Source organism: Lates calcarifer, linkage group LG3 (assembly GCF_001640805.2).
Source record: "Lates calcarifer isolate ASB-BC8 linkage group LG3, TLL_Latcal_v3, whole genome shotgun sequence".
Classification (NCBI taxonomy): domain Eukaryota; kingdom Metazoa; phylum Chordata; class Actinopteri; family Centropomidae; genus Lates; species Lates calcarifer.
The window spans coordinates 18,634,969-18,650,377 of record NC_066835.1 but is presented as its reverse complement, the minus strand read 5'-3'; the positions used below and the strand labels follow the sequence as shown (position 1 = coordinate 18,650,377).

The 15,409-nt window shown below is 41.4% G+C and overlaps 4 protein-coding genes across 8 annotated transcripts; 1 reads left to right on the top strand and 3 right to left on the bottom strand.

Annotated features, from left to right (window-relative positions):
- The first annotated feature begins 15 nt into the window (after positions 1 to 15).
- Positions 16 to 1,822, top strand: mycbp (MYC binding protein). Its single transcript, XM_018699149.2, has 5 exons — positions 16 to 344; positions 628 to 700; positions 844 to 892; positions 1,367 to 1,496; positions 1,598 to 1,822. Exons 1-5 carry the CDS (start codon positions 330 to 332, stop codon positions 1,640 to 1,642), a joined length of 312 nt encoding a protein of 103 aa, XP_018554665.1. The 5' UTR covers positions 16 to 329; the 3' UTR covers positions 1,643 to 1,822.
- Positions 1,823 to 1,976: 154 nt separating this feature from the next.
- On the bottom strand, positions 1,977 to 5,997 carry LOC108898958 (gap junction alpha-9 protein-like). The gene is given in 4 exon segments (XM_018699118.2): positions 1,977 to 3,300; positions 3,302 to 3,421; positions 3,423 to 4,187; positions 4,846 to 5,997. Coding segments are annotated over 3 exon segments (1,515 nt in total). The 5' UTR covers positions 4,170 to 4,187; positions 4,846 to 5,997; the 3' UTR covers positions 1,977 to 2,652.
- A 692-nt stretch (positions 5,998 to 6,689) lies between these two features.
- On the bottom strand, positions 6,690 to 12,020 carry LOC108898960 (serine/arginine-rich splicing factor 10). 2 transcript variants are annotated; one of them, XM_018699132.2, is made up of 6 exons: positions 11,854 to 12,020; positions 9,989 to 10,093; positions 8,853 to 8,956; positions 8,301 to 8,472; positions 8,142 to 8,195; positions 6,690 to 7,492 (listed from the first exon to the last, which is right to left on the bottom strand). In XM_018699132.2, the coding sequence occupies exons 1-6, from the start codon at positions 12,006 to 12,008 to the stop codon at positions 7,264 to 7,266; spliced, it is 819 nt and encodes a 272-aa protein (XP_018554648.1). In that variant the 5' UTR covers positions 12,009 to 12,020; the 3' UTR covers positions 6,690 to 7,263. The 2 variants fall into 2 exon arrangements, with proteins under 2 accessions (XP_018554648.1, XP_018554655.1); XM_018699139.2 differs by having other exon boundaries at positions 6,690 to 7,486.
- Positions 12,021 to 12,428: 408 nt separating this feature from the next.
- Positions 12,429 to 15,402, bottom strand: LOC108898985 (fatty acid-binding protein 10-A, liver basic). 4 transcript variants are annotated; one of them, XM_051068387.1, is made up of 5 exons: positions 15,304 to 15,402; positions 13,344 to 13,412; positions 13,103 to 13,266; positions 12,680 to 12,769; positions 12,429 to 12,596 (listed from the first exon to the last, which is right to left on the bottom strand). In XM_051068387.1, exons 1-5 carry the CDS (start codon positions 15,350 to 15,352, stop codon positions 12,546 to 12,548), a joined length of 423 nt encoding a protein of 140 aa, XP_050924344.1. In that variant the 5' UTR covers positions 15,353 to 15,402; the 3' UTR covers positions 12,429 to 12,545. The 4 variants fall into 4 exon arrangements, with proteins under 4 accessions (XP_050924344.1, XP_050924336.1, XP_018554701.1 ...); XM_051068379.1 differs by lacking the exons at positions 13,103 to 13,266; positions 13,344 to 13,412 and adding an exon at positions 14,985 to 15,157 and having other exon boundaries at positions 15,235 to 15,402; XM_018699185.2 differs by lacking the exon at positions 15,304 to 15,402 and having other exon boundaries at positions 13,344 to 14,009.
- Between the last annotated feature and the right edge of the window lie 7 nt (positions 15,403 to 15,409).

Below are 15,409 nucleotides of genomic sequence, written 5' to 3'. Positions count from 1 at the left end.
TATCAATCAAACCTGGCAACACAGGTACGGGCTCGCCGGTTTCTGTGTGTTTCCGCAGAAAAAGAAAAAGAAACTAACTCACCAAATCTTATTTTCTGCCCTTTTCGGTAGTTCTTCTTCCTTCAAATTGTTCATTTATCAGGTTAAAGGCGGCCGGAAAGGAAGACATTTTCTCACATCTACGGCCATTGTTTTTAACGTGTTGTTATGGCAACGAATCCACCTCCTGCGTGCTGAGGGCAACAAACAACCAGCTGCCGGTGGTTCCGCATAATTAACCGGTCACAGATTTTCACGAAACCGAAAATTATACAACCCCCGCTGCATTTATGGCCCATTACAGAGTAAGTATCTAGCCGAAAACCCTCTGAAGTTGTTTATTATTTAGTTGCAAGGTAAAATTAGTTTGTAGTTGGTCCTACGAAGCGTATGCTAACTAGGTAGCATCCTAGCAATGTGACTCTAGGCCGTGAACGCACCACAGGCTCAAATCGTCTTTATTTTGTTCTCTGTCAAGTTGTTTAGTCCATTATAAACTCACCGGAATTCATCATCCACATAGTTGTTTTGTCAGTGCATGCTGACTTTGCAGTATGTGTCAAAAGTCAAATACCTGTCATGTTTCAGGCCTCAGAATCGAAGCGAGAACAATTTAGAAGATATCTTGAAAAATCTGGGGTCCTTGACACCATAACAAGCGGTAGGTGTACAAGCAACTCAGACACGTTATTTAGCATGTAAATATGTGTCCAAAACGTGCTGTTTCGACCCCACCCTTTCACTTACCATTCACTTTTATCCATGCTGTGCTGTTTCATAATAATTTCAGTTTTTCTTTTGCAGTTTTAGTGGCACTTTATGAGGAGACGGAGAAACCTAACAATGCACTGGAGTATCCTTTTCTTTGGAGCTTTTAGTGGCAAATACACAGGTGTTAGTGTGCCTTTAATGATGGTGTGTGATCTCCCCCAGCCCCAGAGGAGATGCTGTATTTTCATAAGGAATAAAACGACCAATTATATCTGATGACATACATTAAAAATAATGTCCAGTAATTCATCACTGTTGGAAAACCACAATGCTGTGTTTGAGTTTGGAGGTCTGGTCAACTTCTGCTATAAAACCCCTTTGTATAAGAGCTAAACTGGCAACAGGAATGGAGAAGACTTTACTTTTCCTGTTACAAAGTTCTAAAATTATTTGGGAAAACCCTCTAGCTACGAGGCAGCTCTGTCTCTGGTGTCACACTGACCAGAGGGGATATCACCCAGTGGAAGTAAAGCACAGCAGCATATTAACTTCCTTTTGAAAATATTTCTGGCATGTTTAAAATGAGAGCACACGTCGACCTTAACCACCTGCCCAGTTTCATAAAGCTTCACCTCGGTGCAGCTGGTCCAGAGCCGGCGGATGCTGAGGCTCTTCGCATGGAGCTGGCTGACCTTCAACAGAAGTGCAACCTGCTCATGGAGGAGAACAAAGAGCTGAGGAACAGGGTGAGATGCTGCTGAAAACTTTCCAGATAAGCAGAGGTGATTTGTTTAAGTGTGTTTCTCCTGCTGTAACCTCTAACCTCTGCCTTTATATTGTTTTCCAGCTGATGCAGTATGAACAGTCACCTGAGGAAGGAGCAGCAGAGTAGAGAGGAGGAGCTCTCGAGATGTTAAACATAAAAGAAAAACGTTAAATAGCATTTTTGTAGAGTATGTAAATGTTTATTACATAGTAATGGGTGTACAGTGAACATAACATCACTGTTAATTTTTGTTACGCAGAAAGAAGCAACTTTTGCTTTCTCAAAATAAAAATGTTTTTTTCAGCATTTGGTTTCAGTCATTCTGTAGGCGTCCTGTTTCTGCAGCCACTCATCTCAAATACAGAAATCTAAAAAAAGAATTACCAAATATTTTCACAGATTAATCTGACTTTTTAATTGATATTTGAATATCGAGTAAAAAAATAATTTCATACAAAAGCAAAAATTCAGAAGTCGCTGCTTGTGTGCCTAATGGGAATTAGTCTGATAGATGCCTCCACTCTGGTGACAGCCATGACCAGGGGCATGATGTTTTTTTACGTTTTGTCCTTTTCTCGTTGACGTGATATCACTGATTTGATTTTGGGGGTCAAAGGTCAAGGTCACTGTGACATAACATATTTTTGGCCTCGTGAAGACGATATCTCAGGAACGCCCTGAGGGAATCCCTACGAAATTTGGCACAAACTTTCACTTGGACTCAAAAATGAGTGGATTAGATTTTGGAGGTCAAAAGGTCAAAGGTCAAGGTCACTGTGACCTCAAGAATTAAAAGTGAATTAACTGTAACTGGACTTGTTGGCAGAGGTATACAAGGCGAGGTGGTAATTCTAGTTTTAATCATGTTTTTTTTAATGTCTAATGTTCCTGCTGAAGTTCTCTCAAACGTGTTGGAACAGGAGCTGCATTAATTCAGTGTTACTGATCTAAAAGTACCCGGTTGCATAAGAGTAATGACCTAAAACAACATTATAGATCTGTGGTGCAGTTTTCCATTCCCCCTCTAATCATTCAGACAGAGCTGTCCCACACAGCCAGATCATTAAAAGTCCATCTGAACGCCCGTAACTGACCGAGAATAGATGTTGGGTTGCAGATTGTCTTATCTTAGCAGTCTATATCTGCAGGTCGGTCGCAGCTCGTCTGCTGCTGGCACTGCTCGCCACTGACACCCTGCGGTTCGGGGAGGAGACGGTGGGGCTGTTGCTCTCACGGCTGTGTCGAGATACAGAGCTCAGCTCCCCCGCAGAGTCCGGGCTCTGGGTTCTGCTCGGCCTCTTGATGTCTGACTTGGAGAGCACCCTGGCTCTGGGCCCCACGCAGCTGCTGCGTAGCTTCATGCTGTTGGTGTTGTTCCCGTGGTAGGAGTCTCCGCTGTCCGAGCCGTTCCCCTCCACCACCGTGGAGCAGTTCCACGGTGGGGTGACCCTCCGAGACTTCCTCGCCATCCCTGACAGTGCGGCACAGGAGGAGGTGTCTGCCACAGGGAGGGTGGGGTACTCGGAGCTCTTGCACTCCAGGTCCTCGTGATGGGGCGAGGACCGGTCCTCTGGTTCTTCCTGTTTGTCAGCAGGAGGTGAACGTGTCTCGCTGCTGGTGTTGTTGGAGTTGCTGTTCTGCTCCGTGGGGCTCGGCACTCCCTCCTTGCCGTCCTTGCGGCTGTCTGGTTTTGCACCAGGGTCCCCTTGTATTGGCATGAAGGCAGAGGAGGCACTGAGGAGAGGGTAGTTAGGCCCGTTGCCCTGCTTCTCTAACAGCAACAGTGTATCCACTTGGAGCTGTGGGGATCGTAGTCTTACGTCCTACAGACGTGCCCGTGCAAACCTGATGCACCACTGAGTTCTTTTTTGACTTGTTGCCGTAATAATCATCAAGGTCGTCCTTTCAGATGTGGGTAGTAGTCCAGGATGCCCTTCTTGAGCTTCTTGTAGCCCAGGTGCATGATCTCCAGGAGGCTGAGAAACAGGGAGATGCAGGCGATCGCTTGCATGAACATCATGAAAACGGTTTTCTCTGTGGGCCTGGAGACAAAGCAGTCCACCACGTTTGGGCACGGCTCCCTCTCACACTTGTAAAGAGTGCTCAGGCGGTGTCCGTACAGGATGAACTGACCCATCATGAAGCTGACCTCCACCACAGAGCGAGTAACAATGTGAGCCACGTACGTGCACAACAGCGAGCCTCTCAGCGGCGCCTTGTTGAGCTTCCCCTGCTCCAGCTGCCTCATCTCCTTCTCGATCCTCCTCCTCACCTCCGCCAGCTCCACGTCCACCGCCTCTAGCTCCCGGCGCAGGGCCACCTTCTTGCAGTGGCGTTCTTTCTCCAGGGCCCGGAGCTGGTAGATGGCGTGACCCATGTACACCAGGGAGGGCGAGGACACAAAGATCACCTGCAGCACCCAGTACCTGATGAGGGAGATGGGGAAGGCCTGATCGTAGCAGACGTTCCTGCAGCCGGGCTGATCCGTGTTACAGATGAAGTCCGACTGCTCGTCGTTCCACACGTCCTCCGCGGCGACGCCCAGCACCAACATCCGGAATATGAAGAGGATGGTCAGCCAGATCTTACCGACCATGGTGGAGTGGATATGCACCTCCTCCAAGATCCCTCCAAGGAAGTTCCAGTCTCCCATGTTTTCACTTTAGCTCTGCTGCAGTGAGATAATTTTTGAGGTCGATACTGATCAATATTTGGTCGTTTTAAAATCCAATAATGATATAATAGCTCATTATAATTTTTTAAACACATAACAGACAAACAATCTTAAAAGATCAGTAATTGTTTTTAAAGAACAGTAAACTACAACTTTATCATGTTTAAAGAATAAATGAACAGAACTGAACATTTACAGCTGAAAATCAACTTGTCAGTGCAGCACACAGCGTAAAGGTGACTCTAATTTTTTATTGCACATCATCTACACTGATACTGATATATCCGCCTGATTTTTTTGTCACTGTCACATTTTATTTTCGAATAAGCAAAGGAAACAGGTTGGAAAATGGCTCTAACAACCAAAGTGCTATTACTCCAGTACTGTACTAGAGCAGTTTTCAGCTATGTAAACTTAACTTGACTATTTCCTTTTCCTTTGCCACATCACCTCCACCACATTTCAGAGGGAAATGTAGTTTCTTTACACATTTTGTGACAGCTACTTTTTCAGATTTATAAAGTAGACCTGCTGTAAAGATGTTTTAATTCTCTTATCACCTGGTGGTAAAATCAATAGACATTGCCAATCACATCAAACTGCTGGATACAAATCAACAATTGAAATGATTGGGGAAAAAAAGAGCTTAACTTACCTTTCATCTTGGATATGAAATGTAACATTAAAGGCCTTTTGCAGTTTTGCTGCTGCTGCTGTTGAACTGAATCAGCACATCTTTTATCTTCTTTATCCTCTTTTTAAAAAAGTAAGTGTTTCACACTGGGAGAGATTTCAGTCTCCACTGGATGAAAACTAATAATCCCGACCAGCTCCTAGTTGTTTCCAACTTATAGCCTGTGAAAGACAGAAACGATCAATACTGTTGCAGCGCTCTGTTGCCATTTCCCTCGCAGCAGTGTGAGTGGACTGGACTGTCAGGTCCTGAGAGTCATCAGAGGTAAAATAGGTTGCAGAATATTCAATTGTTTGTCGCCTATTTCTGGTTGAACCCAAAGGACCCTGAACTGGTCTGATCCTTTACGTTCATACAGCTGGTGCACTGAGGTTGGATTATAATCTGTACAATAACCTGCTTCTAAGGGGATGCAGTACATTTACTCAAATATTTGAGCCAACGATTATTTTCTTGATTAATTATTTAAGGAAATAGCAGACTATCACCTCTGCACAGCTCAGTTAACATCCTCATGTTGTTTATTTGTTAAACAAACAGCTCAAAACGTAAAAATATTCAGTTTAGTCCTGTGTAGGTGAAGGCGAGAAAGCCCCAAAAAATAACCTTAAAAAAAAAAAAACACTTTATTTTACAGGTCCTTAAATTCATAAGAAGTTTCCTGGAGAGAACCACATACTTTGGTATTAATTATAGATAAATAGAGGACAACAACAACATTCAATTGAATAAATAAGTGAAAAATGTCTTCAAATTATTAAAAAATAGTAAGAAATATTCACCAGGTCTTTGTAACAAACCCTGTGTTTTAACTCACACCTGCTGTTGTTAAACTCACATCGAGGCTCTGTTGCTGCCTCTGTACTTGTTGGATCAATGTTATTTTTTCACCATGCTGATCAATGGGGCACGTCCGATTTCATACATGGTTGCATTGTAACAGGTGAATCTAATTTAATCTAAGTTATTCCTCCCAGCTACTGTTCCATTAAAAGGAAATCAATGGACGCGGCTCGACTGTCGGACTGTGCTGCTCTGTTTTCCACAAAGATGACTGCAGACTGTGGATCCAGTTTCTCATCATACTGAAGCACTGATTGGACATCCAGGTGCCTGAGGAAGAGGAGGAGGAAATATCTGAATTACTCCTGATGTTTCCTCCAGTTTGTCTTATAAATTTCTTTAGTATATTACAGGATAAGAGGTATTGATAACCTAAATAAGCTGCACAGTATCTAAAAGCAGAGCTCACAAACTGAAGCCACACATTGTTTCCTTATACTGAATGTTATCCATTTATTACTCAAAATAACAGTTTCTTCCTACTAATGATAGAAGATTAGGAGGACAAAACATGCAGTGACAAGATTCATTCAGAAAAAACTATCAACACAGTCGTGTAAACACCAATGAGAAACTGCTGTTCCTCCGTTCAGAACCGACTTTTGGAGAAATGTTCCAATATGAAATACCTGTTGAGAAGGTCTACTCTTACAGAAAACACCACAAAATCAAAACAAATCAACGTACAATTCAAACGACTTGTGGTTAAAGTCACCGATGGACAAAATTTGAACACTTTTATCGGACCATAGCAGCATTTCTGTGTATTTTCGCTCCTATACTCATTCATAACTGCCAACACAGATCACGATCTTTACATTTTAATGTTTTTTTTTTCCTTCCAGGCAGCCAGGGAGTTTTCATTTTATCTTACTGAAATCATCAACCTGATGTGACGTGAAGTTTAATTCATCACAGTGAATGTCATGTCTCAGTCATGGTACTGCTGCAGGATAACTCTGTGCTTTTTTTTTTTAGTCTGCACTCACAGCTCAATTACCATGAAATGATTCTGTAACTGTTGATGATTATCTCAAATATCTTACTGAGAGATAAACAGACTCCCATGGCTTCCTTGGAAAGAAGTAAAAAAACAAGAAAAATCTACAAATCAGCAGTGATGTAAAAGTATGTTATTTGTTATAATGTGATTAAATGCACAGAAACGCTGGTTTGATTCGTCAACAGACTGGATTCCTTTTAAAATACTGAATGTTCTTTTTTTGCAAAAACGGGTGCATAGGGTTTAGAAAACAAAATCATCAGTAACTGTGTATAAAAAAGACGACAGATTATTCCTGGCCGACTAACTACTGAACATAGAAACGGCCGACTGTGTCACGTTCCTATCAGGAAATATTACCGAAACAACTTTTATAAAAACAAACAAGGGACCAGCGTTGTTCTTAAAATGGAGCTTTCTATAAATGTTTCGGCGACGTTACATTCATGTCAAAACAAACAAATCTTTTCTTGACAAATGACCGACTCTGATCCATCTGACTGAAAGACGGTTAGAGGGGCAGCGGGTACTTCCTAGCGTCCTCCCGACTTGCGTCCGGCCCAGGATCGGGACCGGGAACGCGAGTGAGAGCGTGATCTGGATGCAGACCGGGATCTGGAGTGGGATGGGGAGTGTGTCCGTTGCACCTCTTCCTCGGTGTAATGGGAAGTCGAGCCGGGGTTCACGTTTTCTCGCGGCGACGCAGATCTGGAGCGCGATCGGGATCTCCCTCTGGACTCTCTCCGAGGCCTCTGCCTGTATCTGAGGAAATGTGCCGAGGCAAAAGGCCGTGAGAGAGAAAACCCGCAGAGGTTCATGCTGCAGGACACTGGCTGAATAAAGACTGTGTTGGCCCAAATAAAAGTCTATTCATTTCTTAAAATTAGGTTTGACAAACTGGGAGTCGTCTTATATTTAAGGACAAGACAATTATGTGTGTCACACCACCAGATGATCTTTTTGAATGAAGATGGTACAAGGGTAACTACACAGCTGAATTATGGGTTGTTTCTATCTTTAATGCTGTAGACCAGCAAGTGTTTTCAGGCCTGTTTATAGCGAGTCTTTCAGAGTTTAACAACCCCCTTGAACCTGCGGGAGCTTGTTAAGGCTTGTGTAAATTGTAAGTGTTTTGCTGCCATGAAGGAAACAGATTAATTATCAGTGAAAATGAGTTCCTTTCATCTGCCAACGTCTTTATTGCAGAAATGAACCAGGGAAAGAATCGTGTGAAACAGCCTGTTGTCACAGATGATCAGAAAGACTAAAAACCTGAAGTATATTATTCTGACTGCTTCAACAGACAGACATAAGTGAGTGTGAACATGTGACTGATGCTGTGCTGCATTTTTTGTACAGGTGTACCTAATAAACTGACCACTGAGTGTACATCTAAACAGTGAAGCTGTACCTGTCATCCTCACGGCTCCTGCTCCTTCCTCTTCCATACACCCGTCCGCGAGAGCTGAGGACAGAAACAAAGAGGTCATTTTTCCTTTTCCCTTTCAAAGAGGAATCTACAGCCGACAACTGTGATGACAAGGTTTTTGTCACTGAGAGGAAAACTCACTCTCGAGGGCTCTCAGATCGTCTGCGGCGGCGATCGTAAGACGGGCTGCGCGATCTGTATCTGTCGTAGCTGCGGCTGCGCGAACGTCTGCGGCGACTGTCTCGATCGTAGTCGTCGTACCGGGAGGATCTGCCTGGAGAACGTCTCTCCTTTGCCTTCATCTGGTTTGGTGCTGTTCGTGAGAAAAGGGGGTCAAGTCCAGAGCGGAGAACAGAAAGCACAAAACATTCCCATGAGTAACAGGTTGTGTGGAATTCCCCCTGAGAGCTCCTCAGCAGGTATTTTCCTGCTTCCTAGTTTCAGATACCAGAGCAGATCATGAGAGCACTACAGAGTAAATACAGAGTGTGTTTCTGTATCAGAAGTGCAAAAACCACAAACCATTAGTGCAATGCACGACCAGATCAGGAAGCGCCTACAGTTAAAAGATGCATTAGACGGTAGGTGTTTTTCTACCACTGACAGTCAAATTAAATTTCAATCTTTCTGCAAAAATATTTAAAGGCAGACTTGTAGTGTTTGTAAAAATAAATAAGACAGTTAGAAACTTACTCTTTCTGTCGCCCTGGGCAAACTGGATTTCAATCTGCCGGCCACACACCCACTTCCTGTCCAGGCTGTGAAGAGCATCCTCTGCATCTCGCACATCCTCAAATATGCTGGGTGGTTAAGGGTTTTATTTGCTCTCTTTTTTTGTGGCGGCCACACAAATATAAAGAAAATGTTTTTCTCTCAAACATGTGCAGTGAGCAAAAGGAAAAACACTTTCCCCTCACATAAAATCAATCGTCAATTTCACTGTATTTTCATGAATTTCACCTTTTTTTAATTACACCTCTTTATCACTGTGTATTTCATATTGATGGTAAGAGGGAGGGAGAGCATTCATCAAACATCTTCTTTCATTTGTGTGACCTGATTTATAAGGTATAACAGTTTAAAGTGACAGGGAATTATATGTATTCATACTGTAAAGATAAGTGAGAAAACAGCAGCAACAACAACACAAATACACGCTCAGTTGATTTTTGTAGAGATAAAAGATGAAGCAAGCTTTTCAAACACATCAAATCACTGTCTGAGGGATCAGAACAATAAATATATAAACAAATCAAACACATTAATTAATAGTTTTGATCAAAATTAAAAAGTCATCGATATCACAGGGACAACTGATTTTGGTGTCATGTCAGATTGTTGGATTTGTCTTGGGAGGATACAAAATAATTCAGACTTGTTACCTTTGCTTGACTTTGAACTTCATCTTGATCTTTACACTCTTTAATCGACTCCCAGAGAGACTCGGGTTTCCTGCTTGACTTTTAAACCTCTTTTCTTTGCCCCATTCTTTGCCGCCATATCCAAGCTTTGTCTCCGTTCCCTTTTCCTCTTCATGCTTTACTTTCTCTTTTCAACCTTTTCCCTCCCTCTGATCCTGAAGGTCTGTGTGTGACTTGTCTTTACAGCTACTCTATACAGGTCTTTGTTACTCTTTGTGGCCGGTTTCACAACTGGATGCTTTTACATTTTCTGAAGCAATAACAGAGAAATATGTGTGTTAGATAATCAATCAAATTATGCGCAAGAGAAAAAAAAACACATCATAAAAGCAGACTCTTCTCCCCTGAAAGGAAATGTAAATCATCTGTTAGCAGAAAACACAGTTAAAACTCATTGGGAAAGGATATTGAATGTATGCAAATCCTCTTGGTAGACGTGTATAGAAGTCAAGTGGGATGTAGACATCTACTATCGGCCCATAGCGGCCAAACTCACGCCGCAAATCCTCAGGCCTGAACACCGTAAATAGAAGTATGACTCAACTGACCATCACCAGCAACTCTACCTACATCATCAACCAGCAACAACAGCTGGGAGAGCAGCTGATGAGTGAGCTAAAGGGACAGTTCACCCAAAAACACAGTAAGACATGTTTCTTACCTGGAAAGTGATCCACCTGTCTGCGTAGTTTCCTGTGTCATTTGTTGAGGTTTAGAGCTACAGACTGCTGCTAACTACTTTCCAATTAATCATGTTGTTATTTGAATGATCCAGTATCAATTCTTTAAAGCCCAAGATCGATCTTACAGGAATCAACTTATTATAACGTGGACCAAAAAAGTCAATAGTTGGACTGTAGTGACTCAGGATGGTTTAGCTGACGCTGGATATCTCACAGTGAATCCAGACACTGCATCTGTGAGAAGAACAGCCTGTAAAAAATATTCATGTCTGGCTTTATGGAGCAGCATTTATTTTCTTTTATGTGGTATTGGTGCAGGTTTTTTTAATTCTTCCTAAACAGTTTTTGCACACGGAGGTATGAAAATACAGATGCATCATTTATTAGTTGTTTTGCCAAGGAAAATAAATCCCTGGTCTACAGTTTTATGACAATATTATAACAATTCATCTGAATCACTTGTTGAATGTTGAAGACATTTAAGTTCCCAGGACAAATTATGAGACCACTTTATGCCACAGTGGTAGTTATGCTGATGTAAATGAATCATAAAGAACTGAAATTTTGTGTTCTGTGAATCAAAATGAGAGATCAGAGTTGATATCCAGCCCTACTGCTAACCCAGCAGAGACAATTTACAGTCAAGCTGTGTTGCTCTGCAACAATTCTATAGTGTTTTTGGTGAACTGTCCCTTTTAAGAAATGCACTTTTTGTTAACATGCAGTTAAATGTAAAACCCACTTACAGGTCAAAAACTGAAATAAGCAGATACAGGATTGTTCTTCCGGTCAGGTTACCTAAGAGTACACATTATATAGCTCTACATTTTCCACCTAAAATTCTGTAAACAATAATGCATCAATAATCATAATCCAATAATGCGTAATGAATTGTTTTGAAATGGACCATCATGCATGATATTTTAAGCATTTTTTGAATGCAAATCTTTCAATTAATAGCAGCATTTGTACACTGTTGTGTTTCAACTTTTACCTGAATAAATTACTTCTTGCACCACTGCCAATCACAAATGAACATGAGGTTTTTTAACTTATGCTAAGTGTCAAATTTATAACAGTTTGACTGTGGTGTAACGTTAAAACTATGAATTAATCGAATAAAAACAAAATCAATGAAATCAATAACGGTAAATGTAAATAACGGCATCTAAACTAACATTTGCTAGATGGAAGAAAACGAAGTCCCACCAGATAAAACCCGACTTTTCCACATTTAAACGGATTTTGTTCATCTTCAACTGACCAAAATAGTCATCGAAACATTGTTTATAAGCTCACTTGACCTCGCTGTTAGCTCATTTGTGTACGTAAAAACGCGCAACACAATGAAACGCAAACAAAGAACCGTACCCAGGACAAACGAGTCATAACAGAGACATGTTAAGATTACAACTGTTGTTTTGGTTTTAAGAAATATGAGGAAAACGTGAGATAAATATTATGCATGGCGATTTAACTTCAGGCTAATCGTAGCTGCTAGGCTAACTCAGCTAGCCGCCGTTAACAGGAGTTAGTTAGCATTAGTTAGTACATGATAACGGCTCTAACCGCATCTGGTTGCGGACTCACCTGGACTCATCGGCGATGTTTCTGACAAACAAAGACGTGTTTGGAGGCCTCATGTATCTGGCCATAAAGTTAAAATCACTCAGCAGGAAAAATGTTGGCAGACGGACAGCCAGCAACGAAAAATATGCAGCGCATGCGCACTCACAACGCGCCATCGGCTTCTTCTTCGTGAAAAAAATTCGTGCAATAACACCACACAGCGCCCCCTGTCCGTTCAGTGCAAAAAGTGAAATGAAATATCGTAAATTAAGGCTTGTTTTTAGTCTGACAAAGAGAAAAAATCATTAGTTATGCTTGGCCTGTGAAAATTTCCTGTTCCACTGGTAGGTAATATTGTAATATTGTCCCAATTTTAATGTGTTTTTCCTCTGTTTTTGAGAGCAACACCTGCATCACCTGCAGGTGTTGGCAGACCAACTAGGCAGGCCTGCATGACACAGGTACTGACGCCTGAGAGATCAGGGAGCCCCAAGACTATAAAACAACCACAGAGATACTAAAAAAAGACTATAGATGCAACATAGCTGAAAATAAATGTTGTGCCCATGCAGTGGACTGAATAAAAACATGATGGGTTATTTCATCATGCAATTTATTAATAAATGTATTTAGCTACATTTATAATTTCCAGATGGCTTCTTGCTAAGAAGCTGTGAAGGTCTGAGAGAGATGTGTGAGCTGCCATCTGCCGATTAGACTCGTTTACTTCTGCTGATGAAAGTTACAGAGCCAGCAGCGACCGTCTGGAGCAGAGACAGAAATAAACATGATTCACTCACAAAAACTCACCGTCTAAATCCCTATTTATAGAACTAAAGCCACTGACCTCGACCATGTTGTCGCCCTGGATCTCTCGGACAGAGGTGAACTTGTCAGTCTCAGCGATCAGCTTCCCATCCTCCTCTCTGAAAGTGCACTGGACAAGACCAAAAACATGGCATGGTGGAAAAAGATTTACAGATTTACAGATGGTGTTGTTCTGTTGAAGCTAAAATATGAGAGAGAATTAAAGGATGATTGTAATTAAGTTTTTGCTGTTTTTATATAATTGTATACTTATACTATTTGATATTATGCTTGTGAAATTTCTTTTTAACAGGAATGTTATTGTGGGTAGTAGTTTTGAGGGGGAAAAAACTATGTTGCATGGAGGCAGTAGCTGTCAAACCTTTTGTGTAATATGCTCATTTGTCAGCCAAGGAAAACTCTCTATTCCTACTGTGCATGAAGAGTCTGAGTCTTGATTTACCTTCATCTTCTTGCCGTCCACAGCGGTCGTCTCTGTCTCTTTTCCAATGGTGAACGAGTGGACCGTGGTGCAGACGGCAGTCTTGATTATGTGGGTGAAGTCTTTGCCATTCTGCTCTATCACAATCAGCAGTTTGCACATTTTGGCAGCAATTTCAGGAGCACCTTGAGAGCATGATGGGAAAAAAGTCTGCAAATAGTACATTGGAAAATAAATTTTTAAAATATGAAGATATTCTTACCGATTGCTTTCAGGAATTCCTCAAGGTTCTCCTCAGAATAAACTTGCCAGGTGCCGTTAAAGTCCATACCTTCTGGTTGTGTTGCTTGTCTGAGGATGTTTGTTGTTCTTGTTGTCATAATCTAATCACACACTGCTGGTTGGCATGTTGGGGACTTCAGACTCCCTGTTATTTGGACTGAAATTTCCAATGAGACTCACAACACTATTAGTCCTCACTTAGACTGTGGTGTAACAACTTTAAAGACCAGTTCAACGGATTTATTTCAGACAGGAATTAAAGCTTTTCTTCATTATGACACACAAATCTAAAAATACTTCAACTGGCAAACACTCCGAAAAAGTAGGATTCATCCTCTGGGGACCATGAATGTTCAAAATCGACATCCCTAAAGACACAAACTGACCACGGAGAGAAGCACTTGTTGGATCAGTTTTACTTGTGTCTCTTTTAATCTCTGGTTCTTGCTCTTAATGTCACAGTGGTGGTGGTTGTTTCCATGTTTGTGTCCAGTTGTCCGAATAAAATAAAAATAAACATGCTGGGTTATTTCATCATGCAATTTATTCATATATGTATTTAGCTACATTTATAATTTCCAGATGGCTTCTTGCTGAGAAGCTGTGAAGGTCTGAGAGAGATCTGTGAGCTGCCATCTGCCGATTAGACTCGTTTACTTCTGCTGATGAAAGTCACAGAGCCAGCAGTGACCGTCTGGAGCAGAGACAGAAATAAACATGATTCACTCACACACACTCTTAAAACACTCACAGACTTCCTCAACTTTACAGGAGGTTTTAAAAGAATGACCTCGACCACTGACCTCGAGCATGTTGTCGCCTTGGATCTCTCGGACAGAGGTGAACTTGTCAGTCTCAGCGATCAGCTTCCCATCCTCCTCTCTGAAAGTGCACTGGACAAGACCGAAAAACATGGCACGACTGATTTACAGTTCCTGTTGAAACTGAAATATATCTATTGCACATACAGTATACCCTGAGGAGTTTCCAGTAAGTTAATAAATTTCAGTCTGCTACAAGCCAAACATGTAACTGCTTTACAATTAGAAGATATTCAAAGACTGTCATTCATTCTAGTTAATGGATTACGGAGATGTCTTGCAGTTTGGCATTAGAAAAACTGACTCATGTGGTAAAAGTTGAATATTTTTTTCTTAAATGACTGTTGATGTTTATTCTGTTCATTTAAAACGAACAAAAAGCTAATTAACAGTTTGGAGGAGAAAAAAGACATTGCATGCAGCAGTGGCTCTCAAACCTTTTGTAAATAAATACATTTTCAACAAACAAATAAATGTGGAAGTAACAAAAAAAAAGTGCAAAGTCTTTAGACACAATTCTCTCCCATCTACTGACTAAATCAAGACCAAAGTAGACTTTGTCATATTTTGGATATGATATCATGTTTGTGTTTACATTTCAGTTTGAGCCTGATTCTTTCAGCTTTAGATGCACATGGCAACACAGAGTGAGATCTGCACTGCTGTCACTGTCATTTACAACATGCTCTTTACATTAAAATGCACAAAAAACAAGACTGAACCCTGCTCAGATCCTGAACTCTCACGTCTTCGTACTTCTGTGTTTCTACTGTGCATGAGGAGTTTGAGTCTTGTCTTACCTTTAACTTCCGGCCGTCCACAGTGGTCATCTCCGTCTCCTTTCCAATAGTGAACGAGTGGACCTTGGTGAAGGCGGGAGTCTTCATCGTGTAGGTGAAGTCTTTTCCGTTCTGCTTGATCACAATCATCGGTTTGATCTCCTTCCGCATTTTGACGATCATTTGAGGGGCACCTTGAATAAGAAAACATCTGAATACAGAATACAAATTAAATGACAAATTAATCTTTAAAATATGAAGATATTCTTACCGACTGCTTTCAGGAATTCCTCGAGGTTCTCCTCAGAATAAACTTGCCAGGTGCCGTTAAAGTCCATACCTTCTGGTTGTGTTGCTTGCCTGAGGATGTTTGTTGTTCTTGTTGTCATAATCTAATCACACACTGCTGGTTGGCATGTTGGGGACTTCAAACTCCCTGTTATTTG

Coding starts and splice junctions, on each gene's coding strand:
- LOC108898960 (XM_018699132.2), bottom strand. CDS start 12,008: ATGGCGCGTTGTGAGTGCGCATGCGCTGCATATTTTTCGTTGCTGGCT. Junction 10,094..11,853: donor AACATCGCCGATGAGTCCAG/GTGAGTCCGCAA, acceptor TACGGTGTTCAG/GCCTGAGGATTTGCGGCGTG. Junction 8,196..8,300: donor CGATCTGAGAGCCCTCGAGA/GTGAGTTTTCCT, acceptor TTCTGTCCTCAG/CTCTCGCGGACGGGTGTATG.
- mycbp (XM_018699149.2), top strand. Junction 893..1,366: donor AAACCTAACAATGCACTGGA/GTATCCTTTTCT, acceptor CCACCTGCCCAG/TTTCATAAAGCTTCACCTCG. Junction 1,497..1,597: donor ACAAAGAGCTGAGGAACAGG/GTGAGATGCTGC, acceptor ATTGTTTTCCAG/CTGATGCAGTATGAACAGTC.
- LOC108898985 (XM_051068379.1), bottom strand. CDS start 15,352: ATGACAACAAGAACAACAAACATCCTCAGGCAAGCAACACAACCAGAA. Junction 15,158..15,234: donor GGAATTCCTGAAAGCAGTCG/GTAAGAATATCT, acceptor TTCTTATTCAAG/GTGCCCCTCAAATGATCGTC. Junction 12,770..14,984: donor TGGACGGCCGGAAGTTAAAG/GTAAGACAAGAC, acceptor GGTCTTGTCCAG/TGCACTTTCAGAGAGGAGGA.